This window comes from Streptopelia decaocto (assembly GCF_964273445.1).
Source record: "Streptopelia decaocto genome assembly, chromosome: 17".
NCBI lineage: Eukaryota > Metazoa > Chordata > Aves > Columbiformes > Columbidae > Streptopelia > Streptopelia decaocto.
In genome coordinates, this window is record NC_138672.1 from 8,509,360 (window position 1) to 8,530,768 (window position 21,409).

A 21,409-nucleotide genomic window follows, 5' to 3' on the forward strand; every position below is an offset into this window, starting at 1 on the left:
CCAGCGCAGCCCCCGCCCGGGGCCAACGGGGCAGAAAGCAGGCCCTGCCGCCTGGTGTTGTTTAACGTTGCTGCAGGTGAAGCATCCGGAGGACTGAACCACCTCCTGTGGTGATTTAGCGGCGCTGAGGGGACCGCGCTGAGGCGGGAAGCGCCCGCGGCTCGCGCGCTCCCCTCGAGGCGGCAAACGGGCGGGAGGGGCGCGTGGCGCGGAGGCGTCGCCGTTGCCATGGCAGCGCGGGGAGGCGGGCCCTAGGCAAGCCACGCCCCTTCGAGACCACGCCCCATCAAGGATCCACCTACCCAGCCCGGCAGGCTCATATTACAATAAACCAGCCAGAGGGCGTTTCTTTGCGATAGGAAATTTAATTAACACACACGTACCAAACTTTTTAAAAATTATTAAACAGACCCCCCCACCCCGCGCCAGCAGAACGTCCCTTCCCTGGAGCAGCTGCCGTGCTCACGTTAAACCAGCTTTTTTCAAGTCCTCCGGCAGAACCCGGCCTTTCTTCCTGGCCCTCGCTTTCTTCTTCTCCATCTTGTCCTTCTTCTTCTTCTGGATGTTCTTGCGGCGCTTTTCCTGCCGCTGCTGCATCCTTTCCACCACTTTTTCCGTCCGCTTCTCCCACTGCCTCTGGCGTTGTGCTTTACGCTTCTCCTTACGCTTCAGGGCTTCTTTCAGACGCTCCTCGTCATCGCGGATCTTTACGCCTTCCGCCTTGTAGAGAACATTTGTCCACTTCATCTTGTTCTCCAGCTCCTCAGCTTTCTGCTGGTCCTTATCCTTGAGCTCCTCCAGTTTATTCTTCCTGGTCTCCAGCCTGCTCAGCAGCTGCTTGTAGTTCCTGCCTGTCAGAGGAGTGATGTTGCCTTTCACCGCTTTCCTCTTCTCTTTCTTCTTCTGGATCTTGCTCAACTCGTTCTCTCCATGGACCTCAACCCTGTTATAGACAATCTCAGACGTGCTCTCCTCCTTTTTGCTTTCTGGCTCCACCGGTACCTCCTCAGGTTCCTTTTTCTCCATTTTTGCCTTCATCTTCAACTCCTTTCTTCGGCGCTTCTTTCTCTCTCTCTCGTACTTCCTGCGCTGCCTCCTCTCCAGGACTGCAGGGGGTAATTCTTTAGCATCGTCCTAAAAAGGAGAGACATGAACCAGAAGCTTTAAAGGGATAAAGCAGAATTAAGAGTGGGATGTCCTCAAGTTCCCAATATCAAACTTCTCCTAAGAAATACACCACTTGTGACAAGAAGCTGGGGGTTCAGCTTTTAGAGATATTAAACACAAAAAAGCATTTAAAACCCTTTACTCTCATTTAACACTCCATAGCCATGTCCCCATTCAGGCTTTTAGTGTTTCTCTTTTTCCTAAAAATCCCCAGGGCCAGGCTCTCCTCCAAATCAGGTCTTTTCTCACAATTTTCCCAGCCCACAGAACACACACGTCTCCAGCAATACCCACAGACGCTTCTTGAGGAGATGGAATTAGCGCAAACCCTGAGCCTTGGAAGATCCTACGTTCCCTGGGAGCCTAGGGAGAATTTATACGGTATAAACACACATATAGATACATATGAAGAGTTCTCATACTTGTCCAGAAGCTTTTTTAATCTTCTCGTGTAGTCTCTGACGTAAGAGATTCATTGCGGAAAAAGAAGGGGAACCAAGTTCACTTTTGCTCCCTGAAAAAGAGAGGAGGAAAATAGATAAAAATCTGTGATTCAGACTAAATGCTCCTGGTCCAGAGAGCCACCCAGTGGTGACATTACAAATTTACATCCATATGCACAAGCTTTTAGGGCACGTGGAATAAGCAAAGACGTTTTCAATTCAGCTGAACTTCTGAAAAGCTTTCCGAAGTCTGTATGTGTGACGCAACTCAAACGCAGCCACCTCAGCTCAGGTAACTTTGACCAGGCAACGGCAACGCTGGTGTTCTTACCTGTGACCAAGCTCTCATTTCTGCTCTGTGTAGCGCCCTGTGGAGATGATTTGCTGGCCTGAGGAGCTGATTTCTGTCCTGGGGGAGGTTTATTGATGTTAGAAGCAGCTTGTTTGACTGAAGGAACATTTGTCTTCTCAGCTTGCTTCCTGGGCTTCTTTCTCTTCCTCTTCTTGAGCTGTCTGCCGGCATCCTCGGGCTGGCCTGGCGTCGACACTGGAAGGCAGAACCAAATCACACAACACGCAGTTATTTCTGAAGAATAAGGTTCCAGCATTGCAACAGCACATCTCGGTCTTCAAAAATCCCATCGCTTAGGATTTATTTAAATAGAGTCAAACACTCTTGCACACTCCAGCTCCCCCACATCCGATGACCACGTGAGCAGAACTGCTCAGAGTCCCGTATTTCAGAAGAAATTGTTTTTCTTAAAAATACGACACAACATCACTCGCCCGGGCAAACCCGCCCCAAGCGCTGACTCCCCCAACCGGCCCCGGGGGGACACAGGCCGAGACACGATCGTTCCGTTACCGAATTTTCTCTTCCGCGGCTCCGGGCCGTGCTGCGCGCAGACCCTCCTGGCCAAGCCCTGCAGGTAGGAGTCCTGCGCGGCCAGGCTGGCCATGCTCGCCCCGCGGTGGCCCCGGCTCAGCGCGGACAGGCCGGACAGGCCGCGCAGCCCCGGCCGGGCCGCGGACGCGCCGCTCCCGCCCCAGCGCACCGGGAGGACAGCGGCATCCCCCTCGTGCGGCCCTCCGCCGGGAAGTGGCGTCGGCGCGCCGCGCCGGAAGTGACGGCATCGCAGTGCGAGGCGGCAGGAACCGGCGCCAAGAGCCGCCGCCGGTATGGCCGCGGGTGACCCAGCCAGGCGGGAGGCGCTCGGGTCGCCCCGCTGCCCCCGTTTCCCCGGCCGCCACCCGCAGGCTGTGCCCCGGTTCGCTCCGGCCCGGTCGGGCTCCGATCTGGAGCTCCCAAAACCCGATTTGTGATGACGGGGTCGGAGGAGACAGAACCGTAACCGGTTCGGTCTGTAGCTGCCGGAGTCCCGCCTGGCCGGGGTGCGCGGCGCCCGGCGGGTGTCCCGGTACCGGCGGTCTCTGGGCACGGAGCAGGGGTTTTCTTCAGAGCCGTGGGGAACACTTGTCGCAGTGCACACTCAACACCATCAGGTTGTCGCGAAGCCTTGTGGCTGAAAACACACGCTTGAACAATTACACAAAGGAGTTAGTTTTATTAAACCACTTAATTACAAAAAGAAACGGAATGGAAGAACAATGGAACAAAAGTTATGGCAAAATTCACATTCTAAGGAAGGAGACGCTACAGCAGAACACCAGAGAAGTTCAACGCAGCCGCCAGAATGCACGGGCGGCTCCGCGGTGCCCACAACACCAGGAACAACCACAGAGGGAACGGGCAGAAGCACCGAATGTGCTGCTTTGGAAGGAAACTGCGAGTAACCGAGTGTCCCTCCCTGAAGCCCAGTCACCTCCAGACTTATCAGGTGAAATTAGGAGCCAAAAGAAATGCCAGGTTGGTGTTGGCTCAGGCTGTGTGAGCAGAAAGTTTCTGTGTAAACACTGGAAAAGGAAGCAGATTAACTGAAGTGCTTCTATCTGCAGCCTTGAGCAAGTGGCACCATCAATACCTCAGTCCGATTCCTTGGTTTTCCAAACTGCTCTTGGATAAGGGGCTCCTGGGAGCCTCTTTCAAACAACTATGAGCATGAAGTTCAAGTTTGTGAAGCGCTCTGACAGTGTAAAAACTACTACAAGCTTCTTACTCTAGTTCAGTAGAACGGAGGTTGTCAGATGCCATCCTGAGAGAGCTTTAAAGCATCCAGAACGTCAATAAGCTTGGCAAGTGGTGTAAAAACCCCCAAACACTCACTGCCCCCACATTTGGCTCGAGTTTATCCCACAAAAGTTCAAGTCCCAACATTCCAGATTGAACTTGCTGACAGAAATACTTTGTTTCCAATGTCTGGACAAAAGTGAATGTTTGGTAAATAAAGACAACTGAAATAAACTTTAAAAAGACAGACCCAAACAACCATGACTGACCTGATTAAAGTACAACAAACTCAATGCTGACCTGACATAACCTGGTGAAGTACTTCTCATGTGAGTCATTCTTCACATTTTAACAGAAAAAAAAATCTGCAGGAATGCTCTGTTTGTGGTTGCTGGGTTGTTTTTTTCTCTTCCTACAGCTTCCACATGGAAACAAACTGGATTTCTAACAAACTCTACACATAACTACCACGTAAAAGCAAACCTAACTCTAATTTGTTAGAACAATCAGCTTTGTTATTTACTTATCGCGTTCTCTTAAGGGCGAGGAACACTCATGGCAACGTCCCAGGGTGGAGAAAGCACCAGGGCCACCCAGTGGGCAGAAACCTGTCACCACAGCTCCAGTGCCTTCTCCTGGCAGCGGGAGATGCTCGATACAGCAGGTGGAAGACGTCCAGCAGCCAGGAGGAACAGCTTTGGCAGCAGAGGATCCTCTTCAGGAGTGCTCCACGGGGCCTGCCCCGTGCCCGTTGACGTGGGGGTGCGACGGGGTTGAGCTCTGGGAGGTGGCGACGCTCTGCTCTGCTGCGGCAGCTGTCAGAGGCATGGAGAGGCTTTCGGGGGAGAGCGTGGCAAAGTCTTGTCTCCAGTAGGCTTCGCACAGCGGCAGATCATTGCTGTCACACAGACTGTAGCTTTCCAGAACAAACAACCCCAGGAAGGAGAGACAGCCGGGGCAGGAGGAAGGGAGAGGTTGGGAGAAGCAAGACAGAAGCAAAGCATTAAGAAAATGGCAAAAAAACAATCATGGAGGTAAGGTCTGTGATCACAAATTCATCAAAAGTCTTGTGAGACTGGGCTTCCCTAAGATACCCTTAAGGGTTGGTCTTGAACGTCATGGATCAGGAGAATTTCAGAGACAGAACTGTTGCTACAGACTGAAACGGGGGCTCAATTCTCATCCAGATGCTCTGAGTCCCCAGAGAGATCTGGGCTGAAGTTGGCACCCCAAAGATGGGAGCTCTGCTACTGATTTGAGTGAGGCAAGGAACTCATCCAGAATTATTCTACTTTGAATTAGATCACAACCTATGTGAGGAAAAAAAAAAAAAAGAAATCCTGCCCCTGTGAGGATAAAGAAGAAACCTCTTTGCACCCTTGCCCTTTCAATACACTGCTCCACAGAACATCTGGGTCTTCCTACTGAAGCTCCCCAGCCTGATTATAACATACTAATGGCTCCTACCATTTTCAGCAGAACCCGAGCTGTTCTAAAAGCAGCTTGGTGGATTTGACCACTGTAGAGCTGGATGAACCAGCAGCATGGGAAAGTCATGCTTTTAAACAACTGGCTCATTCTTGCCTGTGCTCTGAGGAAAACATAATGTGGAAGGGCCAAAACTAAAAATTATGAAAGAAAAGGGAACAAAACCAAAATAAATTCCAAAGAGAGGAAGGAGCTGTGCACAGAGACACCCAAGACAAAGTGAGTGCTGGAGCAGAAAGCAGCTTGCGTTCGAAGTAAAACAAACCCAATGGGTCAAGTGATTTTGTTGTTGCAGCTTTATTTACATTTTTAATGTATGGACTTGAATCGATGCTTTGGGGAGTATTTTAAGTGCATAGATACGAGACACTTCAAATTGCACAAACATGAAACATGTTGAGATTTAACCCCACACTCAAGACAGCTCCTGTGATCTCAGAGAAGGGAGCGATGGAACAAAAACACAAGTTTTGGGGTTAGGATGAGAGAAGGCAAGCTGGAGTTGGAGTTACAGCTTTGGGGAATAAGCACACAAAGCACTAGTTGCAAGCGTCTACTTCTGAGCTCTCTTCTGGCTGGTTTTGCCATAGAAGTAAAACAGATACAAGTTTTATATCTGAGGCCTTTGTAAAATCCCTTGGATGCCTTTCCCTACAGTCCCCAACACACCATGAGGACAGGTTCAATCAGCAAAGACCTTCACGGCTGAACCAGAACTATGGGTCATCTGTCAGTCTCAGACCTCAGGCCGTTGTTTTCAAGAAGAACCTGGCCAGAGCATCCACCACATTTTGGCAGGTGCCAACATTTTATCTGCATGAGAAGCACAAGTGTTTCTCCTGCTGCTCCAGTTAGAACAGGCCCGGAAGTCTAAGCTTTGCCTCTCACCTAACACTCCTCAGAAGTCAGGGTGAACGTGCAGCTGCTGCCCAGCCCACAGCAGCAATGCCCAGCCTGCTGCTCTGCCCTTTGACTGCGGGTTTGTCACTGCTGGGAAGGGACCTCCCCGCTCCCCTTGGGGCAGGTGGCCAGGTCTGTGCGCAGAGGAACAGCTCTAGGAAACTACCTGAACACAGGGACTGAAAGCAAAGGTTCCTTCAGAACAATCTATCCAGCTTTAGTGTCACAGTCCTGCTTTCAGGTCTCATCAAAACCCCCACGTCCACATAAAAAACCTGGCAATGAAACCTGACCTTACACCTGTTAGTTACGTTGGACTGTGCACCTCTTGATAAATCCTGCAGGATCAAGCCCTGTGAGAAAGTAATGGATGGTGCAGAGAGGTGACCTCAGCCGGGCTCCCAGGTCAGCACAGAACGTCCGTTTGTGTGCAAATCAGCTATTGCATTTACAGCCATTTAAACACGATTATCACTCTGCGACTATGTGACATAACATAAACCCTTTTTCCCACATTAGACAATAAGCTTTCATTAAAAATATCTTAGTGCTCTCATTATAAAAGGGCTGAATAAATCACTGTTTCTATATTTACACACACATGCAATTTCTTTGGTGCAGAAAAAGACAGGAAAAAGCACAGGAAGGGAACAAGTGCTAAAAGCAAACGATCGAGTGCTACATGACATGAGGCTTCAGTGGAGGGATCACAGCTCTGCAGAGTTGCCAAGTTTCCTCCCCTTGCGATGACTCTTTGCCCAAAGGCAAATCCATTTGGTGTACACCAATGGTCACGCTTAAGTGCCCGCTCTGTTACAAAAGGTTACTCTACATGGCACCAGGTGAACAGACCACGCCAGCATGGTTAGAACCTCTTACTCCAGAAGTTAAAGCAACTGCCAGAGCGGTCACAGGCTGGTGACAGCACGGGAGGAGCACGTCTGGCACATGTGAGGCACTATCAGCTCACGCCGCATCACAGTGGATGCAGCTCATCGCTCTGCTGTATGCAGCCTAAGTCATGGGTGCAGCCCTGAGCTACCAAGGCACGGGCTGGCGCTTGGGTTTGTGACCACCCCTCTTCATTCCCGAGATATTCCTAGGATCCCTTGCCACCTCCCAAAAAATTGTGTAAAGTTTGAAAAACAACTCTAAATCTGTACCTCAAGTTGTCTTCCTATGTTGCAGCAATTCCTAAGCTATATCAATATCTTTTTACTCTTGAAAAGTGTAAATTACCCATACATAATGGCCCAACTTCCAAAGATATTGAGCCATTAGGGGTTTAGTTGACTCAGATGGGGCTATAGACATTCAGCATTTTTAGAAAGAAGGGAAAAGCAAAAATAGAAAATCTGGTCATTAAGATTTTAAATAAAATTTTGAAAATTTTAGTTTTGTTTAAAAGTCATAGCACCATTGCACTGACTTCACTCAGCTGGGATAGTGCAGCCAAAATAATCAGGTTCTCGTTTGTTTTCTCCTGCTTTCATTTACTGCATCATCAACTAGAAGTGCTGGAGTGCAGAAAATAAAATTAAAAAAATAAAGTGTCTGAATTCTCTGAAGTCTGTTTCCTATGAGTCTTTTTAAAAAATATTAAAAATCCCACAAACAAATCAGTAATAAGTCTTCCATAGAAAATCCTATGACAATGCTTCAGAATTCAATGAAACTGAGCGTCTCTTTTTTGCTCATTTCAAACGTTCCCCCCAGCAGGACTCCAGGCAGCTGGGGGCAGTGAACTACAAGGGTGAAGGCACAAGGTGTTACATGGTCACTTGTGAAAGAACTCCCCATGAAGATGTGATCTCATCTAACGTGAGGATCCAGCTCAGCAAGTTAGTCTCTCCAGGGAATGAGAGAGGCTTCTCCAGAGGGACAGTCAGAGAGAAGCCGACACCCTCAAGCAGATTGATCTCCTTTTACAAAGGAAGCTGAAACAAATTATCTGTCGAGCCTACCGAACTAAAGCAGGCACCTAGAGCTGGATGCTGTGAATACCTCTTTCACTATGGCATTTATACCCTGTAGGGTATCTACAAAGAAAAGGCAGTGGCTTTAGTTACAGAAAAAGAGTTTGAACCAATTAAAAACAGCAGTGAAGTTTTGCTGGGAACATTCTCAAGACCTACACTGTAAGGACTACTTGTTTGTCTGGACTAACCACCCCAAAAGAGTTGGACTCATAAGGCAGAAATCCGCTGCCTTATTTGTACCTGGAAGAGTAATATTCTTCTTCTAGCTCGTACAGGTCAATGGAGATCTCATCACGTAGTGCAATCAGCTTCTTGTCACATTCCTCCTGCAAGTTTTTCAGCTGCTGGTTGCGCTGGTTGATAGCTTCGTTCACAGAGGGGAAATCATTGAGGATCAAGAACTGCTTCAGGTCAGACACAAGTTTCATCAGGGACTCACCAGCTCGGACCTTGTAGCAGGGAGAAAAATCATATAGCACGTAGCATATCTAAACAGTACTTTGCTCCAAGTCTTAAACAAGATCTCCCAAGCTGCTCCTTCAGCACAAGCCTTGAATAAAGCAGAAACTCCCATATTACGTGAGGATTCTGACAGAAGCCTGTAGCTCACAAGCCAGGCTACCCAGGCTTTCCCCCTAGTGAAAGAATTCACCCAACAGCCACCGTAAATCCCATGTTACTCCTTGTGAGTGTTACAAAGACTGCCCTAGATGCAGTAATGAGTACAACAGCTACCGAATGAAGTGCTGCCCGCAGATTTGAACCACAGAGCGCTACTCACAATGTTTGCAGCTCGGACGTGCATCTCGTAGTTATCTTGTTCACCCTGAGTTGCTCGAGATACTTGAGTTTCATCCTCAATCTAAAGAAAAAAGTATACACATCCACCTTTACATACGAGAATCATGATACATGATTACTGCATTATAAAGCATCGCATTTCAGTTCAATCCACACGTGGAATCCCTGGGCTGGCCCCTGGACTAGACACCCCCAGATCACCTTTACTACCATTCCCATTCGGTTCTCCCCAGTTCAGCAACATCGCTTTGCTGCCCACAGTTGGGAGGCAGGGAGGCCAGCAGCAGCCGGGGAGAACTGAGGGAATAAACCCTCTTCATTCCCTCACAGGTGGTCTCAGGGGAGAAATAGCCCCCCTGTCAGCCCCTGCCCTCCCCTCATGGCGGCTCCTTCTCCCCTCAGGGGCTTCGCTCTCAGAGCCGCCCTCTCTCCCCTCAGGGCCCTTGTTCTCCCCTCACACCTCAAGGGCTTTTTTCTCCCCTCAGGGCCGCCGTCTCTCCCCTCAGGGGCCCCAGTCCCACCCTCAAAGTCGCCCCCGGGGAAAACCCCCACCCAGGGCTCGGCTACAGCCCAGGCCAACCTTGGCCGTCTTGATGATTTCGGTGAAGTTGTCCAGGATGGACTTGACATCGTCCTTGAGGCGCTTGTTGTAGGACTGCAGCAGCGTCTCCTTGCTCTGCGGCAGCACCCGCTGCTGCGCCATGGCTGCCCGCGCGCCCGGCCCCGCCCACTCAAGCCCCGCCCCGTCGTGCTCTCGCGAGACTTCGCGCCCCATAGATATTTCCCGGCATGCATTGCTGTCTCTTTCTCTTCCGTAGTCCAAGATGGTGAGTGGCAGCGGGACCCGGGCGGGGTTGGGGTCATCCGCCGCCATCCATCCCCATCGCTGCGCGGCGGCCCGGCACGGAGAGCCGCGCGGGTGCTCGGAAGCCTGAGGGGGTGGTGGAGGGGTGTTTCGTGCCCGGTTTGCTGTGACCGGCGTTGATTCCGGGAGAGGCCGAATCTGGGCCTACCCGCCGGTAGCGCGGCGCCGCCCGGCCCAGCGACCGGGGCTTCTCCCGGCTCGGGCTGCGGGAGCGGGGCAGCTCGGCCAGGCCGCTGCGTTTTTCCCAGGGTAGGGCGAATCTCGGCCCGGGCTCGCTGTCCGGTAACCGCGGTGGGTTTTGGGGAGCGCCAGCTGCTCCTTGAGCGGTTCCATACCCGCCGAGGAGAGAAAGACGCGATATCAAACCGTGTCTTTCTCAAGGAGGTTTATAAACCTTTCTACGTCAAAGCGAAGGACTTGCTCTCTCTAGGAGAACGAGGCTGCTAGGCTGGGGCAATGCCTGGGAAAATGCATTTGCAAGTGGGACTGAAAGCTCTTTGAAGTACACAAATATGAGAGGCAAAAGATGGAAAGAGTGTATTTCTTATTTGCAGCCGAAAGGAAAGAAGGCCAAGGGCAAGAAGGTGGCACCAGCCCCTGCTGTAGTCAAGAAGCAGGAGGCCAAGAAGGTTGTCAACCCCCTCTTTGAGAAGAGGCCCAAGAACTTTGGCATTGGTGAGTAAGTAGAAATTTGGGATACTTGTTCAAGGGTTTTTTGGTTTAGAGACAGATGTCTAAATTGTAAACAGAAGGGTGTTGTAATAAAGCTATAGTGTGAAGAGCGATGAAGGCAGTTGCCTTGCAATTAAGAGCTGTCCTTTGTTAGGTGTATGAAGGTGGCTATAGACAATTTTCTCAATTTTCCATATTAAAAAGATGCCTTATGTGATTCTATTGTGATGAATCTCGTGCTTTTGCACATGGTGTGGTAAATCAATTCAGATTTCTGTAGTGCCGTTTTTGTATGGTGTGCAGATGATGTGAAAGAATATTTGCTATCTGAGTGATAGTGCTGACGTATCACCACCAAGATCACTGATGCACTCCTGCCCGTTCCACACTGCTGCTCTGTGGGTGAGGAACAGCTTTGAATTAAAGCCTGTATTTTCAGGACAGGATATCCAGCCGAAGCGTGATCTCACACGTTTTGTGAAATGGCCACGCTACATCAGGCTGCAGCGCCAGAGGTCCATTCTCTACAAACGCTTGAAGGTGCCTCCTGCCATTAACCAGTTCACTCAGGCCTTGGATCGCCAGACAGGTAAGGATGTGCCCCAAAAATTGTCTTGGCTTGGGTCATTATTGGGATATGTATCACCAAAGGAAAGAAACGAAAATAAGACAATAAGGGTAAGCTGGAGAGTATCTTTGCAAGCCTTTTGGGCTTTAATAGTGACTGGGGAGATGTCAGCAGCAAGCTGCTGTCTGAATTTGCTGCCTTAATTCTTGATAGGGATAGAAAATACCTAATTTCCTATTTAATGACCTAAACCCAGGATTATCTCAACTGCATGTTTCCATCGGAGTCCCTTCTTCCAGCTTGATGTAGAACATGGAAGATTCTTTCAGCTGTGTAAACAGATCGTTTGAGAAGTCTGTATGAGTGCAGGCTCTTGCAGGCTGACACTGAAACGGGAAGAGAAGACTTGAGGGTTTTCTGTGAACAAGTAAATAGGCTTTTCCAGGTGACAGTGTCTATGCTGCTTGCTTTAAAGGAGGAAGTTTACCACCTTTCACTGTAATTGCTGTGAGAGTCCACAGCCATTTCCTCATCCATGCAGTGCAGAGATGCACATAGAGGTGAATATGAGCTCTGCAGGCACCCTGCTACCTCTGCCCTTGCACTGTGCAAATGATGACAACCTTGCAGTCTAAATACACTTGATGACAACCACCAAGATCGCTGATGCACTGCAGTCTTTCTAAAAGTAATGCTCAAGATTTTTTTCAGTTCATGCAACTAACTAACCAGTAGATGTTCTCTTCCAGCTACACAGCTCCTGAAGCTGGCGCACAAATACAGGCCAGAAAATAAGCAAGAGAAGAAGCAGAGGCTACTGGCTCGTGCTGAGCAGAAAGCTGCAGGAAAGGGAGATGCTCCAACTAAGCGACCACCGGTCCTCCGAGCAGGTAATTTTGTACGTGGACTTGGCTGTTTGCATATAAGGGAGTGTGGTATTTAGGTAGATAACTCAAGAGTTGGTGCTCTACTCCAGCCACACAGGATTGGACAAGCTATTGCAATGATGTATGAATTTCTTCACCTGAGCTCAAAGTGAAGAGCAAAATAGACAAGCTTTTTAACCCTGAGCTTTAGCACATTGTCCATGCAATATTATCTCTTTGCTACTGAATGGATGTGAAAAGTTTTCATACTGTTGATAATGAAGCTGCACAGTGTGGAATCTGAGCTGGTTGCATGAGGCTTAAATGAAAGCTCTGAACACAGACCAAGCAGAATCAAAGCTTACTTGTAACTTGTTTTTCAGGTATTAACACTGTCACAACTCTGGTAGAGAACAAGAAAGCTCAGCTTGTCGTTATTGCCCACGATGTAGACCCCATTGAGGTAAGTGTGCTCACTGGTACATCTTACTGGTGTAACTTAAGCTGAGGTCAGAACTGGGCTTGGGGTGAAAATGCATTTTAGGCTAAGTTTATTGTGTGAAAAAATTAAGCATAAAAACTCTTATTTACCAGAACTAGAATGCTTGTGCATGTTCATAGTTACAAGGAGGCTTGGCCCTTGCAATGATGTATGAATTTCTTCACCTGAATCAACAATGAAGAGCAAAACGAGCTTTTTAACACTGAGCAATTGCCACAGCCCAGGCTGATTCACAGAATAAGAACATGTTTGCCCTCAGTTATACAGCACGCTCCCTTTCTTTTCAGCTGGTGGTCTTCTTGCCAGCTCTGTGCCGCAAGATGGGAGTGCCATACTGCATCATCAAGGGCAAAGCCAGACTGGGCCGACTGGTCCACAGGAAAACTTGCACCTCTGTTGCTTTCACTCAAGTTAACCCGTAAGTATTCTGTGTGCAGCCTCGATTCCCTGTAGTGGAGAAAGCAACTGCTTGTAAGCAGAGAACTATACTTGAGTCTCTCTAGTTTCAAGTAGTAACACTAAATTAAATACTACCTCTGTAAGAAGAGCTCTATTGGATCCTGATTATTTTAGTTTACCAAAATGGATGGCTATTCTAAAGTGTGTAGATTGAACTGTTAATTTTAATCTGAGCAGTGCATGTTCCTAAGGCACTGATGGTTGGGGTGGTTAACCCTTTACGTATGATGCTTAACTTGAAAAATCACATTGCCACTATGAGCACCTAAATCCTGAGGTGAAAGATGTATGGAATATGTTAAATTGAGGCTCTAAAGGAATTAAAACTTATCACCAACAGGGAGGATAAGGGAGCCCTTGCAAAGCTGGTGGAGGCTGTCAAGACCAACTACAATGACAGATATGATGAGGTAAGATTCTCCATGCTTCCAGCTTCTAAATTTATACTGTTACCCTCCCCAAAATCTTCCCAGTGAAATGCAGATTATTTCAGACATAGTGACATCAGATTTGAGCCTGTTGGGGGTGTTGTACCAAGATTTGCTTACAGTGTATCCAGATTCTTTACCTGAGTGTGCACTAAATTGTGAACACCGTCATCAAGTTAGGAGTAAATGGAGCTATTGCAGGGCTAGGATGGAGCTAAGGCAACAGCTTCAGCCAGGCTCAGCTCATCCCCTAAATCCAGATGTTAAGTGATAGCAGAATCCAGCACCATTCATGGGGAAAAATTTTAACCTCTTGTATCTCTGCTCTGAAATGTAGTTCCCTGCTTGACTTTGTGGTTGAGGGAGCTCTTCCCCTTGTGCAGCAAGGAGTGGAATTCAGCAAGTGGACTGAATGATGTATTAAGAGATTGTATGAGACATCTAACCTGTTATGTCTTTGCAGATCCGTCGTCACTGGGGTGGTAACGTCTTGGGTCCAAAATCAGTGGCTCGCATTGCTAAGCTTGAAAAAGCAAAGGCTAAGGAACTGGCTACCAAGCTGGGCTGAAGATGTACTGGATTGGTACCATGTTTTCTGTACATAAAAATAATAAACCCCAGATGAAGTTTCAGTGGTCTCTTATAACACTTCACCAGGTGTGGGGTCTGTAATGCCTCTTCTGGGGCAAGACTGGTTTGTGAAGGCTAAAGTGGGAGAAGAATTTGGACCTTCTTGTCCTTCTGTTCTTCACAGGCTGCTGACGTGGTCTTGCAGCATTGTTGGATGCTACCAAGCTTGGTACGGCTCCAGCTGAGGTAGCTGCTTGTTTTGGCTACTCCTCATGCTCTTGCAAAGCCACAGGCTGCTTTACCCAGCTAGACTGGAGTAGCCACAATAACCTTTAGAGTAGGTTTGTCACTGCTGAGGTGTAAGATGCACAACGCAAGTCACAAGGTACCAACAGACCCTCTCTTTATTCTGGTGCAACTGCTGTGACCCACTCCTGACTTCAGGAATGACTACTCAGCGTAAAGCATTTGATTCACAAAATCCCTTGCTGTCTTTTGGAAAATGGCAGCAGTGGAGGAGTTAAAACCACCACCCACAATATAAAATTGTATCCTGAGGTGTCTAGAGAAGCTGTTTATGCATTAGTCTCAACAGCCACTTAACAGTGCTTCCAAGCTGCAGCCAGATCACACTGGTAGGAGCTGTCTGTGTCTTGCTTAAAGTCCGTAGCTTGATTGCTGCACATGTTTACTGAACATGCCCTGAACCTCTGGGTGCTTTAGTTACTCGGGACTGACCTGAGTGCTCTCTTCCACAAAAGTCTGCTTTTGATCATAGGACAGAAGAGATCAGCCCTTCCCCTCACAGAGGCATCTTCTGTATAAATTTTCTGTACCACAAGAATGAAGTTGCAGCGCATAAGCCATACCTATGAAAGAGAACAAAACCACACATTTACATCTTTTTACGATTGACTCAACCTCCCAAACTGTGCTATGGTGCAGTAAAACAATTATTTCAAATCACTGTGCAAAAGTTTTAGGCAGGGGCAAGAATGCCAGGCAGAGCTTTCTGCTGATAGGATGGGATGTGGAAGGTGGATGGGACGCTGGCTGTGACTCACCAGGTGATAATGTACTGCATGTGCTCGTTCCTCAGGCTGACTCTCGTCTGGCCCCCGATGGGCCCCCCTGGGACTGTGCTTCCTGCAGGTACAACACAGGGCACAAGTTAAATCTCTAGTTGCACCACGTAGAGCTGCCCTTGCTGTGAGAAAGGGGATGAAGGTGAGAAGACTTTCCCTGCTTCTCTTTCTCAGGCAATGGTGTTCCCAATTTACCAGCAAAGCCAGAGCTGTGGGGCAAGTGGCTGGTTGTGCTTGACCCCCACTTGCACCTCTTGCAGTATTCACCCCCCCAGTGCTGCCTGTCACCTTCAGACGAGCAAACCTAGCAGAGTACACAAAGATGCAATATCTTAGACTCAAAGGTCTTTTCTAATACATGATTCATGATTCTACCTTTCCAAGTGCCCTGGGGAAATAAAGAACTAAACGGAAAGGGAGACCGACATGATCTAGAGATGGCGTTGGGTTCCTCTGTGACTTACTGAAATCTGCGTCGATAAAGATGGGCTCAGCGCCGGTCACCTTGGCCATCGCCTCCAGGTCACGATAATGCCAGCGGTTTTTCTCGATGTTATTTTCAGGCACAAAAGGTTTCCGGTTTTCCGATAACCTCACCACACCAGTGAGATCAATTTCATCCTCAATCTGAAGAGAAGTGCAAGGGAGAAAAAAGGAACTGAATGTCAAGGTTCATTTCATGTTCTGGCACACCAGGTCCTGGTAGAAAAATATGGCACTTGTAGGGTCTGATTATAAACCAAGGGGTCGTGCCCTGCAGTGGGGCAGTGCTGTCACAGCAGGGAAAAAGGCCGATCAAGAACATCTCCTTGTTTGTGAAAAAAATATTACTCACTTAAAAAACGTGGGAAGAAAAGGTTTATTTTTGAGAAGTGAAATGACACTATTTAAGTAATGTCCCATGATTCTGAACATGGCTTCTGCCTTTGTAGGTTTGTCAATAGTGCCTCTGGGTGATCACAGGGCAGAAGGTGACACACAACATTCCCTGTACCCCCCTTACCTGTCCCTTCAGCCTGGTCTCCGGTTTCAATTTCTTTTTGGGCACAAATCCTCGGTTGACTAAAATCGTGACCCTAGAGTAACATAAAGAAGTAAGGCCCGTGAGTGAAATGAAGTTTATTTTTGCTTCTGCCTAGAACTAAGTGCCAAAGAAAGAAGCAACCCGTACATTTAGTGCCCCTTTTTGTGTCAGAGTGCACATTATAAGGGAATTTAAATACGATTTTGAATTAAGCCTCAGTGACCTAAAGACTCTGAGAGATGCCTTTTAAGGGAGAAATTTATATAAACTCAACCATCGCGATTCAGCTTTTCAAAACACAAGTGAGTTGCTCACATGAACATGACTTTAACTAACTTACCCTAGTTCTGTGCAGTAGAAAGGAGTAACGACATTTGCTCCGTTCTCCGGGTGGGATGTCAGCCGCCCGGCTTCTCTGGCTTCTCGCTCAGGGTCCACAAGTGACCGTGGCAAAATGTAGAGCTCCTTGGAGTGGTCAAAATGCCCTCGGACCTTTACAGGTCTGTACTCCAGTTCCTTCAGTTCCATGGGGCTGCATGGAACAGGATGAAAACAAAATCATGGCTGTGTGATAGGCAAATCAAATTAGGGCAAATTGTAGGATTCTCCTTTCCCCAGCACACTGTCAGTGCTCTGCTGACAATAAACTATCTCAGCTTCCTTACTCTAACGTCAGAGGGATGGGCTCTGATGTAATTCTTGATGCCAGTTGTGCAATCAAATCCAGTTTCCACTTGCGTCGCTGAACCTGAAAGTGCACAAACACAAAAGTAATTCCTCATGGTAGAACAGAGCAATGTAATAACCCCACGAAGCCTTAAAATCTTTGTCATGATTTTCTCCCCAAACATGGCTTAAAACTGGGTAATTAGAGATATGAAAGTGGAGGCTACTGGCTTCATTTTGAATAAATATTTATAGTGAAATGAAAGTGTAAAAAATAAGCAGCTCTCCTTTAAAGACTTACAAATGGACACTTGGAAAATAGAAAGGTAAAATAACAGCAAGTCTTTACCCTGCCTGTGATTTGAACTAGATTAAACAGCCAGAGATGGAAAACCCTGACAGCGCTCGAGTGCTCATCGCTTGAAAAAAATGAAATATTTATTGGTACCTGCCAAGTGCCAAGACAGAACGTGGCCAGAGGGACCAGGAGAAGGCCCCATTTGAGTACAACATCCTCTCCAGATGTGTCAGCAGCTGTTGTAGAACTTCGTGGTCTGCACAACCTCAAACACAGATCTAGAGAAAAACAGAACGAGGAACAGGATTTGTAGAGGAGAGGAGATGCCAAATTCCTGCAGGAAATGTCATCCCTTACTATAAGGTTAAAACGAATCAGAAACACAAACGAATCTGTTCTTACCTTTAGTCTGCTGGACCAGGCCAGAGCCTGCTTTACTCAGGGGATAGCCAAAGAACGTTCTTCTGATCAAGCACTGTGATACCTACACGAAACAAAAAAGATTCCTTATAGTGTCTCTGCTTTGTAAAATTTGTATTAGATTATATCAGTTGCCTCAGTGATTGCACAGAGTTCTGTTTACTCATTGACTTAAATCTCATCTGAGCAACCACTTGAGAAACACTACAGATAAGGTTAGAATTTAAAATAAACAAAACAAAAAATGATCTTTCCCTTTCCAGCCATGCTATCAGCAAAAACACACACCATCGTAATTTGTTCTTGCAATAAATACCAGCCGAGCACCTGCCCTCCCGCTGCCTCCCCTTCCCAGACACATTTACAGCCTTTTTGCCACAGATTCCTCTCATTTTTCCCACCGCTTCTCCCCGGACAGTGAAATCGGTCCCCACAGCGCGACGGGGGCACCGACCCACGGCAGACAAGGCCCCGGGGCCTCGGGCAGGGCCGGGGGCAGGGCCGGGGTGTCACCCGGCCCGGCCCCGCTCCCCTCACTGGTCCCGTTCCCCTCACCGGGCCCGTTCCCCTCACCGGGCCCGTTCCCCTCACCCGGTCTCGCTCTCATCAGGCTTCACCTGTTCCTCTCACCGGTCCCGCTCCCCTCACTCGGCTACGTTCCCCTCACCCGGTTCCGCTCGCCTCACCCGGCCCCGTTCCCCTCACCGGGGCCCGTTCCCCTCACCCGGTCTCCCTCCCCTCAGGCTTCACCTGTTCCTCTCACCGGTCCCGTTCCCCTCACCCGGTTCCGCTCGCCTCACCCGGCCCCGTTCCCCTCACCCGGTCTCACTCCCCTCAGGCCTCACCCGTTCCCCTCACCGGCCCCGTTCCCCTCACCCGTTCCGGTCGCTCCCGCAGCAGCCGCGGCCCCGCGCGCAGCAGCAGCCGCCCCGTCGCCATGGCAACGCCGCCACCGTTCCCCGCGCCGCCACCGGCCGCCGGCCCAGACAGTCCCGGCGCGGGCGGGCTCCTCTCTAGCCACCCCTCTCTATGGTGCCGGCTGCTCGCACCGGAAGTGGAAGCGCGCTGCGGTCTGCATGGCGGGGCCGGGGCCTGCGGGTGGCGCGGCCATGGCGGAGGTGCCGGAGCGGGAGCGGCTCTTCCTGCGGCAGCACCCGCTCCTCAGCCTCGCGGAGCCGGGCAAGGTGTGGCCGGAGCCGGGTCGTGCGGGGCTGGGGGGCGCCGTGAGCGCCGGGGCTGCCCCTGGAGCGGGGCTGGGGTGACTCCCTGAGGGATTATTGAGGGGGTGACGGGGCCGCGGCCGCTGAGGGGAGACCAGGCCCGTTGGTGTCGGGCCGGGGAGGGTTCCCCGGCAGGTCCCATCGGCCCCAGTGAGCTCCCTGCCCCGGGGGCTTTTCCGCTGCTGTGGAAGTCGGGGGTGGCTGGGAGGAGGATGGTTCTGGGCCCTGAGCCCCCTCCTGCCCTCCCCGTCCCGCTGATCCCCTGACACACAGCCTGGTTTTCTGCAGGTGAGGTGCCGGCTGACAGGCCACGAGATGCCGTGTCGGCTCTCGGAGCTGCAGGCCTACACTAACGGCAAGAAGTACCAGCGGCTGATAAAGACGGCCAGAGAGTTTGACTATGGCAGGTTTGAGCCCCACATAGTGCCCAGCACAAAGAACCTGTACGTATTCTTGCTCTCGTGCGTTGTGCTTCACACAGTGTTCAATCTCAGAAATAAAGCAGTTGAGCTTTACAAAGTTCTTGAGTGTTTATGGGTTTGGGGAAACTGGGAAAGTCTTTATAAAGTATTTAACAACTTTGAGCACAGTGCTTGTAAGTGAAAAGTTATAAAGCAATAGCATACTCAAACTCTGTTGTTCCTTCTTCCTCTCTGCATCTGTCAGACACCAGCTGTTTTGCAAGCTCACTCTCCGGCACATCAACAAGTTTCCAGAGCACGTGCTGCGTCACGTCCAAGGGAAGCGCTATCAGAAGGCCCTAAAAACATGTAAGTAGCTTTTCTGAAGATATAACCAGACAACATTTTTCCCTGAGCTGTTGAGATTCCAGTTACATTTCCTTTAGATGGACAGTGATGTTCTGCTATTGCTGGGTGGGCTCCAGAGTGAGGAAGGCAGATCCAGGTGTAGGGGGCAATAGGCCCTTGGAACATCCTTACTCGAGAGGAGCAGTTCTAAAACTTGCCCGGCGAGAGTGGTTGATACGTCCAGCACAGTCTGTGTGTTAACTTTCCAGGCTTTCATGGTATCGCTATAGATTACATGAATGTGTATTAGAGTTGGAGCTTGATGTACTTTTGAGTTGCATTCAGTATAAACTAGAGCTGGGAATGAAAGGACTGGGGTGGCTGGGAAGCCTCGCTAAGTGCTGCTCCCTGTTAGATGAGCAGTGCCAGAAGGAAGGAGTGGAGTACGTCCCCGCCTGCTTGCAGCAGAAGAAGCAGCGGCCGCAGCGCCCTGATGACCAGACAAATGGGAGCACGCGACCTCACAGAAAAGAGGAGTTCTGGGAGCCAAAGTCCAGTGATGAGGATGGAGCGGAGACAGATGACAGCATGAGCGACCTCTACCCACGTGAGTAAGAATATTGGTATCCTCCATGTTCTAAATGGAGTTTGCTGGCTAATTTTCTCCCAGCTTCTTTATCCTGCTGCTCATGTGCCGGAGGCCTTAGAGTTCCATCCCGCTGGGGGTTCTTCTGTTTCAGAAAAGCTTATCACCACTGAATAAAAAATAGCAGTTATCACTAAGTTGCATTACTTAAGGTGAGAGGGGAGGGGTGCAAGATCTACTGGGATTTGTGGCTTTAGGCACCTCCACTTCCCTCATTTCTCAGCAAGTCCTTGGGTCTGACAGAAGCTGGTGAGGCCGTTCTGACTGATATTGGGAGCAGAAGAGCAGGGGTGGAACACACAGAACCACCTGCGCTGAACGGTTCCCAGAACTGGGCCAGCGAGAGCACCCAGCACTTTTCTAATAAAACACCAGTGTGTATTTCCCAAGGATTTCAGTAGTGACTCGTATGTGTTCCAGGAATGGAAGCAGCTTGGCAAATCACCTTTAAGATGCCCACAAAGTTGGGTGGAGGCAGAGCCTGTGCGCACAGGGAACTGCTCCTGAGCTACGTCTTTGTATTTTAGCTGCGCTCTTCCCAGAAAAAAGCCCGGCAGCTCCACAAACCACAAAGAGCAGCGATGACTTTGCAACAGACAGCGAGGATGAGGGGGCCAAGCAGAATGGTGACGTGAACGGCAAGGACGGTGGAAGAATGGATGTCAGCAGAGCAGCTGGCAACAAAAGAGGAAAGGTGGGAGTCGCGCTGCTGCGTGGGAGCGCAGAACCGGGATCCCAGCCTGTAGGTGTTTGATCTGTTCCTGTCTGAGAACCGGCAGAAGGTGCAAAGCTGTTGAGAATAGATTTTCCCTGTGTGCCAGCCACCGAGGTGTGAATTACTGCTAGTAAATGTTTATCCCATCTGCTTTAACCAGGGATGTTCCTGCCTGTATAAGCTGCTTGTCTTTGACGGGTTCCTGCTGCACACTTGTTTTAACCGTGTGCAGGGAGTTTAAGAGCGTTAACAGGGAGACTGCTGCGTCTTATGGGATCCGTAACTTTCCTCCCCAAAATGTCAAATACATAAAGATGGATAAACCTGTAGCTCTCTAAGGCAGCCCCTGAGGAAGGGGCTGGATCTTTATAACTGTATCAGACTGGAAAGCGAGGGCTGGATGAAGTTCAGGTTCATTTCTGTGAGGAGATGGCCACTGTATCTAAGGAAACCATGTGCTGTCAGAGAAGGGGATGCTGACTTGCAGGACAGGGCTGGGCTTGTTCGGTCTGTTGGTCAAGGAAACCACACTCAGTTTTTCTTTAAGTTCTCCTGGGCAGGGCTGGATTTGGGGTTTGGAAATAAGCCTATTAATTTTTTTTTTTTTCTTTGTAGAAACAGTCAGGCCCTTTAAAGAAGAAATTCAAGAGTCATCATCGAAAACCCAAGAAATTCAAGCAAGCAACAAACGGCAAATAAATTTTACGGTAACTACATGGCCTGAAGCCTGTTGTGTAACAATTGTAGAGG

General features: G+C 49.3%; 5 protein-coding genes across 7 annotated transcripts; 2 read left to right on the forward strand and 3 right to left on the reverse strand.

The window, feature by feature from the left end:
• Nucleotides 1-351: 351 nt before the first annotated feature.
• Nucleotides 352-2,714, reverse strand: SURF6 (surfeit 6). Its single transcript, XM_082067901.1, has 4 exons — nt 2,476-2,714; nt 1,942-2,157; nt 1,590-1,681; nt 352-1,134 (listed from the first exon to the last, which is right to left on the reverse strand). The coding sequence occupies exons 1-4, from the start codon at nt 2,567-2,569 to the stop codon at nt 463-465; spliced, it is 1,074 nt and encodes a 357-aa protein (XP_081924027.1). The 5' UTR covers nt 2,570-2,714; the 3' UTR covers nt 352-462.
• Nucleotides 2,715-3,155: 441 nt separating this feature from the next.
• On the reverse strand, nt 3,156-9,631 carry MED22 (mediator complex subunit 22). 2 transcript variants are annotated; one of them, XM_082067507.1, is made up of 4 exons: nt 9,487-9,631; nt 8,887-8,967; nt 8,346-8,554; nt 3,156-4,648 (listed from the first exon to the last, which is right to left on the reverse strand). In XM_082067507.1, the coding sequence occupies exons 1-4, from the start codon at nt 9,607-9,609 to the stop codon at nt 4,456-4,458; spliced, it is 606 nt and encodes a 201-aa protein (XP_081923633.1). In that variant the 5' UTR covers nt 9,610-9,631; the 3' UTR covers nt 3,156-4,455. The 2 variants fall into 2 exon arrangements, with proteins under 2 accessions (XP_081923633.1, XP_081923632.1); XM_082067506.1 differs by having other exon boundaries at nt 3,156-4,654.
• A 77-nt stretch (nt 9,632-9,708) lies between these two features.
• Nucleotides 9,709-13,898, forward strand: RPL7A (ribosomal protein L7a). The gene is made up of 8 exons (XM_082067599.1): nt 9,709-9,733; nt 10,326-10,446; nt 10,883-11,032; nt 11,761-11,901; nt 12,261-12,340; nt 12,667-12,797; nt 13,179-13,248; nt 13,730-13,898. Exons 1-8 carry the CDS (start codon nt 9,731-9,733, stop codon nt 13,832-13,834), a joined length of 801 nt encoding a protein of 266 aa, XP_081923725.1. The 5' UTR covers nt 9,709-9,730; the 3' UTR covers nt 13,835-13,898.
• Nucleotides 13,899-14,222: 324 nt separating this feature from the next.
• On the reverse strand, nt 14,223-18,370 carry SURF1 (SURF1 cytochrome c oxidase assembly factor). Of its 2 annotated transcripts, XR_014185579.1 has the most exons (10): nt 18,206-18,370; nt 17,312-17,393; nt 17,060-17,187; nt 16,611-16,693; nt 16,286-16,477; nt 15,925-15,997; nt 15,386-15,548; nt 14,901-14,982; nt 14,571-14,705; nt 14,223-14,527 (listed from the first exon to the last, which is right to left on the reverse strand). XR_014185579.1 is itself a non-coding variant. In XM_082067596.1 (9 exons), exons 1-9 carry the CDS (start codon nt 18,266-18,268, stop codon nt 14,639-14,641), a joined length of 933 nt encoding a protein of 310 aa, XP_081923722.1. In that variant the 5' UTR covers nt 18,269-18,370; the 3' UTR covers nt 14,223-14,638. The 2 variants fall into 2 exon arrangements, 1 of the variants encoding a protein (XP_081923722.1); XM_082067596.1 differs by having other exon boundaries at nt 14,223-14,705.
• SURF2 (surfeit 2) lies at nt 18,359-21,375 on the forward strand. The gene is made up of 6 exons (XM_082067597.1): nt 18,359-18,513; nt 18,838-18,992; nt 19,216-19,319; nt 19,714-19,905; nt 20,472-20,638; nt 21,275-21,375. The coding sequence occupies exons 1-6, from the start codon at nt 18,406-18,408 to the stop codon at nt 21,356-21,358; spliced, it is 810 nt and encodes a 269-aa protein (XP_081923723.1). The 5' UTR covers nt 18,359-18,405; the 3' UTR covers nt 21,359-21,375.
• Nucleotides 21,376-21,409: the final 34 nt, after the last annotated feature.